We start from the raw sequence: 13756 nt of genomic DNA, 5'->3' as shown, positions 1-13756 counted from the left end.
AAAGTCTGTGGTCACTGTTGCCTGATTCTCTACTTCATGATGATTCATAGGAGTCGGATCCTGACTGTAGACAGGCCGGTCAAGCACACACTCTATGTGTCTATGAAGACATGTTGTTGTAGTACATACAGAATGAGGCCTGGCTTTTTCTTCTTCAAAAAACATGGACTTCCCAGGAGATGTCATCTTGATAGCAGCATATGTCTCACTAAAGAGACAGTGTTTGCCTCCACATCAGTAGAAACTTCACACATATGCAAGACACCCATGCTGTGTGATGCACTTCGTATAACATGAGAGATGTTTGCTTTTGCACATATCACTGATAAACTTCAGGATGGTCCTGTTCATCATCAACATGGATAACACAATGTTCGTTTTTCATGAACACAAACTGACAAGGACTCCTCTGACCACAGCATAGCTTTCAACTGCCTTTGGAGCATCTGAGATGCTCTTGAGCCCAGAAAAAACTCATTAGCATTTCCACAAATGGTTTTCCATTTCCATGTAGGTTTTTCTCCTTGTGTGTTTAGTGTTTCACTTGCATTTCTTGATGTAGCAGTGGACTGTGGCAGGTGACATGAGTTTTCCAAAGTTTGGCTATATTTAGTATGACACGTTGTCATGGCAAACTGTCTGAAGGTTCAAAGATCATACACACTCGACATTATTACCCTATTCACACAAATAAATTCCTTAAATTATATATTGTAGATTGTGAATTGACATTGATAAATGTTCTTTCTGAACTGTTTGAAAATCATTTCACACAATTTGACACAAAGTAATGAGCCATAGCCTATCTTTGCTTGCAAAATTGGGTTTCCATCTTGTAGGTGGACTGGCTGTGTGAAACTGTGTGAATTTATGTTTGAGTGTGTGATGTCCTGCGATGGACTGCCTCTCTGTCCAGGGTGTGAACCTGCGTTATGCCTAATGATTCCAGGTAGGCTCTGGACCCACCGTGGCCCTGAACATGATGGAGTGGATACAGGAAAATGAAGGAATGAATGAATATGTTGCAGATATATTATGTTTGCAGTGAGTCTTTGGGGGTTTGTAAAAGCTTGCATTAAATGTATTGACAAAATTCAGGTTTTAAGATAGTTTTACTGTTTTAGCTGTGTGCTAATGTATTTTGGTACCATTTTATAGATTACAGTGTGTCCTCCAGTGTAAAAGAAAAACGTCTAAGAGAAAATATTAAACCACTCAAATTTTCTGTGATGATTGATGCTAATTGTGGAGTATAAGATTATTTTATGTCTTAGCTACTAGCCGCATAGCTCCAGTGTAAAACTAAAGAAATGACATTTGTTGATTCCATTACTTAATTCCATTAACATAATTGTTGTTTAATGAGTTTAACAGCTGCATAAATGAGCTGTAAATACAAGAAGAGAGCGACTGTATAGAGACAGAGAGAAATCCCATTTCATTTCAGGTTGAATTTGCCAGAGAACTGAAGCAAAACAATATGAACTGTGTCACCGTCCAATTACTAAGGCACTGTGCTGTGTTATTAACAGCTGTGGCAGGTTCTGGGAACAATAGCTCTGTCAGAGAGATGAAATATTGGTGGTGTACGTTGTGGGAGTGTGTACGAGTGAAAAGGATCTGCCAGGTGCGTGCTGGGTTCAAGGATAAAGTGACTTACAAGAAAACACTGGCAAAGTTAATAAGCCTTTATTGTCACTAGGTCACCGAGATATAGTTGGGACATTGTCAATTTGCAGTTGTTGTTTCTGGATATACAGGCAAGTGAGAAATATAGGCTGTGTCCCAATATATATAGAGCTGCCTTATTGCATAAATATTTTTTTCCAAGGCGGGAATACACCCTGGAGGGGGTACCAGTCCTTCACAGGGCAACACACACACTCTCACACACACTCAAACCTACGGACACTTTTCAGTTGCTAATCCACCTACCAACGTGGGTTTTTGGATTTGGACTGTGGGAGGAAACCAGAGCACCTGGAGGAAACCCACGCAGACACAGGGAGAACACACCAAACTCCTCACAGACAGTCACCTGGAGTGGGACTCAAACCCACAACCTCCAGGTCCATATATATATATATATATGCTTGAGGGAGCAAGACTGCAGTCTCTATAGGCTGTGTTCCAATGCCTAATATCCAGACATGCTCCCTGCTGCCTGCAGGGGTGCCTGTGTAGGTCGCATATTTTACCAAAATCAAACTGCTTAGAATCACTCTAGTATAATACATACAAAACTTCTTTTAGGTTTAACATTAAATATATGGGGTTGAGTAACAATGGATCTGTTTCATGGTAAAGAGGAAAGTCAGCTGTAACATCTGTAACGGAATGGAATATTATGTACGTACTACCCATTATTGTGACTCCTCCACAGGCCCAGCGGTAGTGACGTTCACCTTCGAGGTGGGGAATGGCCCAGTGATCCTGACAGTGAAATCCCACATTCCTCTGAATGATAAACAGTGGCACTACATCCGGGCTGAGAGGAATGTGAAGGAAGCCTCGCTGCAGGTGGACCAACTGCCGCTTCGCTTCCTCGATGCACCACCTGACGGATTCAGTCGACTTCAGCTCAACAGCCAACTTTTCATTGGTAGTATATGCCCACTTCTTCATAGGCCACTCCCTCTTACCTCTGCATGTTTTATTGCAGAGTGTCATCACTAGGCTACACGCACGTCTTCAAAGTCCATGCCCACTTATCCCTCTGTGTGTATAGCAATAGACCAGTAATACTAATAAGTGATCTGCAGGCTATCAGTATAGGTCGCAACTTTTTACCTCTGTGTGCTTTGTGAAAAAACAGTAATATATATATATATATATATATATATATATATATATATATATATATATATATATATATATATATATATATATATATATATATATATTGGTTATCAGTAGGCCATGCCTATTTAACACTGTGCAGTTTTGTAAGAGACTTGTAATAATCATCAATAGGACATGCCCACTTCTTAATAGGCTACACCTTACCTCAGTGTGGTTTATGACAGAACAGTAATACATACCTGCTTTCAATAAAACTTTTTAATTGTGGCACATTAGTATATGGGAGGGGGAAACTTGGGAGGTGGATGGTGACCACGGTGGCCATTTTGAAGTCTGCCATTTTGGAGCCAACTTTTGTTTATTCAATGGGAAGAGGGTCATGTGACACATCAAACTTATTGGGAATTTCACAAAAAAAAAACAACCAGGACCTGAAACTACAGATACTGGAAGCCTGTGGCCACCATGGTCACCACCCATCTTGAAAGGTTTCCCCCCCTCCCATATATGTGCCACATACCGGAAGTTAATGCCACCAACCATTCCCATTTTATTAAGGTGTATCCATATAAATGGCCCACCCTGTACTAATACCTATCACTTTTCAGTGGGCCACATCTTTTAACCTCTGTTTGCTTTACATGATCAATAATACTCATTGTTTATCAGTGGGCCACGCCCACTTCTTCATAGGCCACACCTTCTTACCTCTGCGTGTTTTATGATAGACCAGTAACTGAAATCAAGTTGAATGTGAATAATTCTGAGTGGGTCCCCCCACCACTTTCCTCTCAGGGGGGACGGCCTCCAGGCAGAGGGGGTTTCTGGGTTGCATAAGGGCACTGAATGTAAACGGGATGACCCTTGACCTGGAGGAGCGAGCGAAGATGACCCCAGGGGTCAGTTCTGGTTGTCCAGGTCACTGCAGTGGTCAGAATCAACTATGTCACAACCGAGGACGCTGTGTGGAGAAGAGCAGTGGATACGTCTGCGACTGCACACACTCTGCCTATGGCGGTCCTCACTGCCAGAAAGGTATTTTATTAAAGTAATACTTCATCTAGAGTCACTATGTTGGACTGTTGCTATAAGGATTTGATGGCAGCCAATGAATGAAATATTATATATATATATATATATATATATATATATATTAGGCACAGCTGTTAGATGATTACTGAATTCAATGAGCGCCACTTCATAGAATATATTGTATTGAGGCAATTTACCTTATTCATGTATATTACAGAGTACTTATATGTCAATAAAATTTTACCAATTAATGTGATAAATATTACCAATTAATGTGATACTACACTCTAAGAAAGATAGCTGGTGGGTTCTATATTCAAGTAAAAGGAGCAATTCTTGCAACTCTCCTTATTATTGATGTTTATAAAACGTGGATTTGAAAAATCCATGATATGAGCATTTAATGAAAGTTTACAAAGCAGGATTGATCAAAGCAGACACAGAGAGAGTAGATAATGACTATTTTACACTCCACCCACCCCTCCCTCTCTTTCATTTGCTCCATAGCTTTCTCTCTCACTCTCCCTCTCTCTCCCTTTGTCTATTTGTCTATTGCTTACTCACTCATTTCATCTGTCCATTTATTACTCTCTCTCTCTCTCTCTCTCTCTCTCTCTCTCTCTCTCTCTCTCTCTCTCTCTCTCTTTCTCTCTCTCTCCCATCTCACACCTTTCTTCTTCTTCCATTTCTCACCTGCCTCCCCATTGCTACTTTCCTTACACACACGCTCTTCCTCTTTCTCTTTCCATCCATTCATTCCTTATTCTCTCTCTCTCTATCTCTCTCTCTCTCTCTCTCTCTCTCTCTCTCTCTCTCTTTCTCACTCTCTCATTTCTCCATTGCTTACTCTCTCTCTCCCTTTCTCTCTATATATCCCCATTTCTCACCTGTAGCTCCCTCATTCTTTCCATTCTTTTCACACTGTTCTCTTTCTAAATAAGGCTTCTTTTGGTTTAAGTCTGAATCTCCCCCAGAAGGTTGTGACCTCATGGTCTATATAGACTGACTCTCTCTCTCTCTCTCTTTCTCTCTCTCTCTCTCTCTCTTTCTCTGTGTGTGTGTGTGTGTGTGTATTTTATTAGATTTGTGTATTATGGGATGTGTCAGGACTCTATGCCACTCAGCCTGTTTAATCAGACACTCCTATTCTTTATTGGGCTCTTGAGACCTGTGCTCTCTTTTTTCCTGTAATGAGTGACTGAAGCTGGTGATATGCCAAAGTGTCAGGCTTATGTCTGCCATAATTTAGCATCTGTTTAAATGGTCCATACTTGGTAAAACCAAAATGTCCCTGCTTTTTGAAAGCACTGTATGCCAACATTTTCAGTGTTTTCAATAGCATTTACTCTCCAGTCAATATGAAGCTAATTTTGAGCCCATCATTTCTGTGATACCACAGAAAAAAAAAAAAAAAAAAAAAAAAACTTTACTTGTCATTGACATGTCTTTGATGTGAAGCACAATTCACTCTTTCTAAAATTAACAGATGAAGAAAGTTTCAAAATGGTCAGTGGAATAGACTTTTTAGAAGTGCACCTCAGGACATAAAATGAAATTCATGATAATTGTTGGATTTTAACACATCAATCCTGCTCCATGCATTTATTTTGGACTCACTGCATTTTCCCAGTGAATATTTTTTGGTTTAATGAATGCACTGTATTGAAAAGCAAAAGTTCTGTTTTATCTTTCTCTGTTTACATTTAAAACAAAATTCTGCTTTGTGTTTTAATAATTTCCTTCACTACTTTATTTTCATCTATAAGATATTTCAAATATTTCACAATATGGAAATAAAGAAAGAAACATAGTTAATGGGCATGGTGTGACTCTGCATATCATTGTAGCCTAATCTTGAAAATGGGAGAAGAACAAATAAGGAATGGAATTATTGTGACCATGCAAGGTGCATAACCATTGGCTGTAATGTTTCCATGGAAATTTGTGTACTTTAATCATGGAAATATATGTAGAATAAGCAATGAAACAGGAGAAACATAAATAAGGTGATGAGAGTATTGTGACCATGATGTAGCATAACAGTAGAAATGGATGTAGTGCATTGTGTAATCATAACAATGCGCCCACAAGATCTATGGAAATGGGGGTAGATTAACCATGCAAATGGCCGTAGTCTTACAATGGAATTGGGTGTCATATATAGCAATATGTATGTATTGTAACCATGGAGATGGAAATAGCTCTAGTGCAACCATAGAAATGGGAGCAAAGTAACCATGAAAATGACCCTTGCAATGTGGAAATAGATGTAGTGTAACCATGGAAGTGGCTGTAATATAACCAAATACAAGTGCAGTGAAAATCACTCCAGTATAACCATAGAAATATGCATAGAATAACTATAAAAATAGCTGCCATGTTGCTATGGAAATAAGTGTGATGTAACCATGGAAATGTACGGAAAGTAACTATGGAAGCTAAAATGGAGAAATCATGTAAATAACCATTGAGTAACCATGGAAATTAGTGTAACCATGTAAATCTCTTCAGGATTTTTAATGTAGACCTTCCCTATTTGGAGACTCATCTCCCACTTGTAGATGACTTTCAAATGGCTCAGAAACAGGATGTAGTTTATAGAGATCATGTGCATAATACCTAGGAAGATTGCAATGGAAACCATGACTTAATGGAGAGTAGAGATATTCTCACCTGACTCCACCCTCTTTGCTTGACCTGCAGAAGTTTCCGTGTCATTTGAGAGTGGGACGTCTGTGACCTACACCTTTCAGGAGCCCTTCTCCGTGATGCGAAACAAGAGCAGACAGTCATCCACCATCTTCGCCCAGAGCAGCAAATCCAGAGAAAATGTTGCCTTCAGCTTCCTGACCACAAGAGTTCCATCTATGCTGATGACCGTCACCACTTACCACCAACAGTATATGGCCATCATCCTCGCCCACAATGGTAAACACTACAGACCACCATTTGTTTGATTCCTCCTTTAGTAACTACTTTTAAATGGCTATTTTTATTTTAAAACCGTCCTAAAGTCAGTGATCAGATATTGAGTGATCACAATTTCTATAAAGTGCAGCTGACATGAAATGAAGAATCCAAGTGCATGATAGACCCTGAGAGAACTAAATGTACAGACATTTACTGACAGCAGTTTTGCCAGTATTGTGCTTTTTTTTTTGTTTTTGTTTTTGTTTTGTTTTTTTCCTTTCTTTTTTTTTCTTTTATAATAACAAATAAAGCACATTGCTGTAATCGGAAAATACAATTCATTCACCCATTTTCAGGCTTGTCAACATAAAAGTCCCATTATGGACTTGAGTATTATCAAAGCCATGCTTTCAAAACTGCTAAAAATATTAATGCAAATGAAAATTGAAAAAAAAAATTCAAGTCTTCTATCAATACACTCTTAATATTAAAATGACCTCTTTGTGAAAAAGTAATAAACACCTTTTGAGCAGAGATTCTTTATGGTGACCCACTCTCTGGAACATAAACAGTACTGTAAAAATATATGTGATTTTACAGGGAAACTTTCAGACTTCAGAACTTTGCTGTGGACTGAAAAGCATTATGGATATGTTTGCTGTAATTATATTACCCCCATGGGAACAGCTACTTACAGCTACTTACCGCTAATAGCAAAGGATGCTGGGAGACTATTCAGCAGAAAACACTTGTAGCATGAGGCGTTTGATTTGTGATTGTTTTCTAATTTATTTTTGCTCCAAAAAAGTTAATCACTCGTTCACAAAAAAGGAGATAGAGTCAGTATAATGACTGTTTCATTTAAAAATAATAGTTTATTCTGAGAACACTATTTCCTGTTTTTATTTATTCATTGAAATAGCAGGCCAGGTAGTTGCTAAATAAAGACCAAATACCTGGCTAGCTATGTGTCTGTCTATCTATCTATCTATCTTGGTTCAGATAAGCACAGATACTGATGTTTTGGTTTCCTGCTTGGGCAAAGCAAAGAGCTGATATTATCAGCAGACGTGAGATGCTGTAACTTACTGACCATTAAAAGACATAGGGTATGTAGCTAGTATGTAGCTAGTTTGTTAGCAGGCTACACGTCACTGTAGTATGGTGGTAGCTCTGTGACTGTATGCTATAACATACACAATTAGTTACAGGGCTGCATTTTTATTTATTTATCCATTTTCTTTAACCACTTCTAACAATATACCGACAGAGCACAGGCACAGAATCTAGTGGTGTGAAGTTATTAATATAAATCTATATACATTTATGTACAAAAATTAAGATGAACTCTCATGTTTCCAGCATAATTTATTTAGAGCTGGGTTTCAGTAAGAGTCATAGTGAGGAGTGGAACACTCCTCAGAAAAAAGTGATAGTGACAGAAAAAAGTTGATCAAGTTGAAAATAAATTAGTTGCTGTGTGTGAGAGGGATGTCAGACTTGCCTTGAACTAGTGTGATGTGTTGATTACTGGAAGACAGGCAGTGCATGCATATGTGTGTGTGGGTGTGTGTCGGTGTGTGTGGGTATGTGCGTGTGTGTGTGCCTGTGAGCATGCGAGTGTGTGATTAGAGTGAGCAGAGACGAAGTGGCATGTCTGTGAGTGGTGAACAGAGATGCCGGGTCTAGGGCCTGATTATTCCGAAGAGAAGAAGCTGTCAGGAGCGTGTTAGCCAGAGTCTCTCGTCTCCTCTGTGTGTTGACGGCTTTAGTGAAATCATGGAGATGGGTATAAACTGCAGAAACATTTCTTGTGGCTGATGAAATCACCTTAAATCTAAGCAACATGCTTAAGACTTCTCATAATTGTTATGGCAATTGTCTAAGTGTCACCAGGAAGGAAGATTGATGCTCAAAGAATTCTTAGGCCCAAGGAGAAATCAGAGAAATAAAGACACAGAGTCAAGAATTCTCTCCAATCTCTAGTTTATTTGAATATTTGATCCAGTATATATAGGACCCCAATCACGTACACCCCACTGTCATGTGTCCCTTCTGCCAAGCATCATGTGTACCATTTGGACGTTATTACATCATGTCTCATTGCACAAACCCAGACATTCCCTTAGTTGGCATGTATGCTATGTATGTATCTGTTATCTTCTATTTTACTTCTGTCAGCAAAATTATTGCAGATGGTTAGGTCAAGTTCAAGATGTACTCAGGATGTTCTTCAACTTATTTATTGGACTTCTCTAATGTATCTATATAGGGACCTTACTTCCCTATTCTAATCTCAGAAGTGCAATATTCAGGTCTTTTACACACCCTCCAACAGTTTCTCCTGGGTCATGCCCTGGGTCACAATGTAATAAGCCCTTTAAGGTCACAAGCACAATATGTCCTATATCTCTAATAGTTTGTTAGTAATATTTAATCAAGATTACTTAGTATAATTACTCACAATGTATTGGGTTATCATTATCAACATTACTCATTGGTGTTAGTATGCATTTTCCGATCACAATCATTAGGTTAGGGCTAAGAATATTATCAAATTATTTAAACTATTTCAAAATGTTTTATCTTTTAGGATAATTAAGGAAATGACATTAAAAACCTTTACAAAATAGGTGTATTGTATCTGTGTAAATGGGTGTAATTCACCACAGATGTAATGTAACCATGGAATATGGTGCGATGTAACCATGGAAATGGCATAATACAACCAAAGAAATATGTGTAGTGTTACCATGAACATATGTGTCAGGAGCGAGGGGCGGATTGAGGGAGGCGGACGCACTCGCTAAAACACAGTATATTTAATAAAGGGAGATAACAAAACAAAGAACGAAAACATACAGGGAAACAAGGCAGGCTAAATTAAACAAGGGAAACTAAACAGGGCAAACCGGACTGACAGACTAAAGAGTTCACAAAATAACGATAGGAAAGGAAACTGCGACATGAAACAACGACTAAGAAAACAAACACGGAGAAACTGGAGACAGACGGACAGACCAGGAAACACGACCGACTAGACATAGGATAAATGTGAAATGAGAACTGTGAAATGAACGACAAACAGGACGTGACACAAGAGGGCTTAAATACAGACACAAACGAGACACACCTGGACAGATAACGAGGACGGGCTGACACATGACACGGACGAGGAGGCGGGACGAGGGCGGAGACAAGGATATAAACAAAACATAGTCATGTGCGAATAAAACACATGGCGGGGACAACAGACTGACAGGACGAAGGCGTGACAGATGCCCCCCCCAAGAACGCGCAACTCCCGGGCGCGTACTCCTAAACCTCCCAGGAGCTGGCACTGGAGAGGGCACGGAAAACAAGACAGGACAACAAACCAACGGGTGACAGGACTCAGGACAGGACGGGAACAGACAGGAGCTGGGGACACGACAGGACCGAATATACGAGACGGGACATGGGACATGACAGGAGACTGACAAAGGGGGGCAGCAAGAGACGAGAACGGACTGGACAGGACAGGAGTGGACACATGGGACTTGACAGGGTTTTTGACATTGGACATGACACTGGATGGAAACAGGGACTGGACAGAAGACGGGACAGGTGACAGAACTTGGTGCTGGGACTGGACGGGAGCAGAGACTGGTGACAAGACACTGGACAGGATAGGAACGTTAGACTGGACAGGGGTACGTGACTGGACAGAAGACAGGACAGGTGACATGACGCTAGACTGGAACGGAGACGGGACTGGAGACTGGACAGGGGATTGGAAGGGAAACTGGACCGGAGACAAGACAGGTGACTGGACATTGGACGGATATGGGAACTGGACGTGAGACAAGACAGAGGGTTGAAACGGGGACTGGACAGGACTAACAGGGGACTGGACAGGAGACAAGACAGAGGGTTGAAACAGAGACTGGACCGGAGACGGGACTTGAGACTGGACAGGGATTTGAAACAGAGACTGGACCGGAGACAAGACGGGTGACTGGACATTGGACGGATACGAAGACTGGACATGACTAACAGGGGACTGAACCGGGGGTTGAAACATAGACTGGACAGGGCTGACAGGGGACTGGACATGAGACAAGACAGAGGGTTGAAACGGGGACTGGACAGGACTAACAGGGGACTGGACATGAGACAAGACAGAGGGTTGAAACGGAGACGGGGCTTGAGACTGGACAGGGATTTGAAACAGAGACTGGACAGGGCTGACAGGGGACTGGACATGAGGCAGGACAGGAGACTGGACTGGACTTGGTAGGGGAACAGGGACCAAGACGTTTACGGGGACAGACATGAATACAGTAACAGGTACAGGGACAGAGAAAGGCTGACACGGGTACTGGGACAAGGACAGAGACGGGAACCATGACAGGGACAGACAAGGGAACCAAAATAACAGGGCGGTGCCCAGGACTGGCTAATGTCTGTGTGGCAGTCTGAGGAACCAGCCTGGGCACAGTTCTGGGGATCGGCCCTGAAGTCCTTCGGGCCGACCTACGGACATGGACAGGAGAGGCCGTAGCCACAGTCACGGGGACAGGAGCGGCGGGTGCCGCCATAGTCACGGGGACAGGAGCGGCGGGTGCCGCCATAGTCACGGGGACAGGAGCGGCGGGTGCCGCCATAGTCACGGGGACAGGAGCGGCGGGTGCCACCATAGTCACGGGGACAGGAGCGGCGGGTGCCACCATAGTCACGGGGACAGGAGCGGCGGGTGCCGCCATAGTCACGGGGACAGGAGCGGCGGGTGCCGCCATAGTCACGGGGACAGGAGCGGCGGGTGCCGCCATAGTCACGGGGACTGGAGCGGCGGGTGCCGCCATAGTCACGGGGACTGGAGCGGCGGGTGCCGCCATAGTCACGGGGACTGGAGCGGCGGGTGCCGCCATCACGGGGACTGGAGCGGCGCGTGCCGCCATCACGGGGACTGGAGCGGCGGGTGCCGCCATCACAGGGACTGGAGCGGCGGGTGCCGCCATCACGGGGACTGGAGCGGCGGGTGCCGCCATCACGGGGACTGGAGCGGCGGGTGCCGCCATCACGGGGACTGGAGCGGCGGGTGCCGCCATCACGGGGACTGGAGCGGCGGGTGCCGCCATCACGGGGACTGGAGCGGCGGGTGCCGCCATCACGGGGACTGGAGCGGCGGGTGCCGCCATCACGGGGACTGGAGCGGCGGGTGCCGCCATCACGGACACAGGAAGCCCCGCAGCAACGTCCACGGGGGCAGGGGAACCTGCGACGTCGTCCATGGGGGCAGGGGAACCTGCGACGTCGTCCACGGGGGCAGGGGAACCTGCGACGTCGTCCACGGGGGCAGGGGAACCTGCGACGTCCACGGAGGCAGAGGAATCTGCGACGTCGTCCACGAAGACTGGAGAACGTACGACGACGTCCACGGAGGCAGATGAATCTGCGACGTCATCCTTGAAGACAGGAGAGGCGCGCGCCGCGCTCTCGAGGACAGGGGTTTGTGCTGCTCGCCGGGCTCGCGCTGGAGCTGTAAAGGGTTTAGGGGGTTTCACAGGCGCACCCATTAGATCCCCTCGAGGTGCGCCCCTGTTAGCCTCAGACCTCAGAGCTACGGAGGTGAGGCTAACAGCCCCTACCCTTAACCCCCAAAAATTTCCCCGGACCTGAGGGGGTAATCCTCCAGCGAGGGGGGAACTCCAGCACGGTTCTTCCGCCGACTCTTTCGATTCCCGCTGGCGCAATTACTCGATTCCCGAGTCGACTCCTCCGCTATAGGATCCGGAGCAGCGCCAGGCAGGAGCTGGAGCCGGCGACTCCATTCCGAGGCCGCTTTCAAAGCCTCCCCCACAGGATCTTTGGGGCCTGTGCGGAATGGAGTCCGGCGAACGGCACATCCCTTGAGATAATAGTCTGTGCTAGCTGCGTCCTGGTGGTCGTTCATTCTGTCAGGTGCGAGGGGCGGATTGAGGGAGGCGGACGCACTCGCTAAAACACAGTATATTTAATAAAGGGAGATAACAAAACAAAGAACGAAAACATACAGGGAAACAAGGCAGGCTAAATTAAACAAGGGAAACTAAACAGGGCAAACCGGACTGACAGACTAAAGAGTTCACAAAATAATGATAGGAAAGGAAACTGCGACATGAAACAACGACTAAGAAAACAAACACGGAGAAACTGGAGACAGACGGACAGACCAGGAAACACGACCGACTAGACATAGGATAAATGTGAAATGAGAACTGTGAAATGAACGACAAACAGGACGTGACACAAGAGGGCTTAAATACAGACACAAACGAGACACACCTGGACAGATAACGAGGACGGGCTGACACATGACACGGACGAGGAGGCGGGACGAGGGCGGAGACAAGGATATAAACAAAACATAGCCATGTGCGAATAAAGCACATGGCGGGGACAACAGACTGACAGGACGAAGGCGTGACAATATGTGTAGTATGTAGCAAAGGAAATGAGTGATATAACAATAGAAATACTAGTGTTCACATGGAAATAGTTGTTTAAAAAACAATGTGATATAACAATAGAAATAAGTTTAGTGTAATCATGGAAATGAGTGTTATATATCAATAGAAATAGATGTAGTGTAACCATGGAAATCAGGGTGACATATTGACGTTAAATAGAAATGTTTTAGCATAATCTTTGAAATGGTTGCATAATAAAACTAAAATTAGTGTAGTGGAACCAAGGATATGATGGAGTCTAATTATGGAAAGAGGTATGTTACCATAGAAATAACTGGAATCAATCCATAGACATTGATTTAGTATAATTACAAATAATCGTGTGCTAGAAATGGATGGACTGTAACCATAGAAATAGGCACTGCGTGACTATGGAATTTGGTGTAGTGTAGCCATGGAAATGAGTGTATCATTCATCACATTAGATATTAGTGTAGTGTAACCATTGAAACTGGGGTAGTGTAATTTTAAATGAGTGTGGTTTAAACATTCCAATGGGTGTGTCTTGTCTCTGCTGTGTG

General features: G+C 43.5%; 1 protein-coding gene across 1 annotated transcript in view; it reads left to right on the top strand.

Annotated features, from left to right (window-relative positions):
• Positions 1-13756, top strand: part of LOC136676436 (contactin-associated protein-like 5) — a 105329-nt gene that overhangs the window by 73428 nt on the left and 18145 nt on the right. Inside the window, exons 17-19 of the mRNA XM_066653462.1 lie at positions 2384-2602; positions 3598-3837; positions 6538-6762. Coding sequence (XP_066509559.1) covers positions 2384-2602; positions 3598-3837; positions 6538-6762 — 684 coding nt within the window. The remainder of the gene's footprint in view (positions 1-2383; positions 2603-3597; positions 3838-6537; positions 6763-13756) is intronic.

This window comes from Hoplias malabaricus, chromosome X2, assembly GCF_029633855.1.
Source record: "Hoplias malabaricus isolate fHopMal1 chromosome X2, fHopMal1.hap1, whole genome shotgun sequence".
Classification (NCBI taxonomy): domain Eukaryota; kingdom Metazoa; phylum Chordata; class Actinopteri; order Characiformes; family Erythrinidae; genus Hoplias; species Hoplias malabaricus.
The sequence above is the reverse complement of the archived record's forward strand: the minus strand, read 5'-3'. Positions and strand labels throughout refer to the sequence as shown.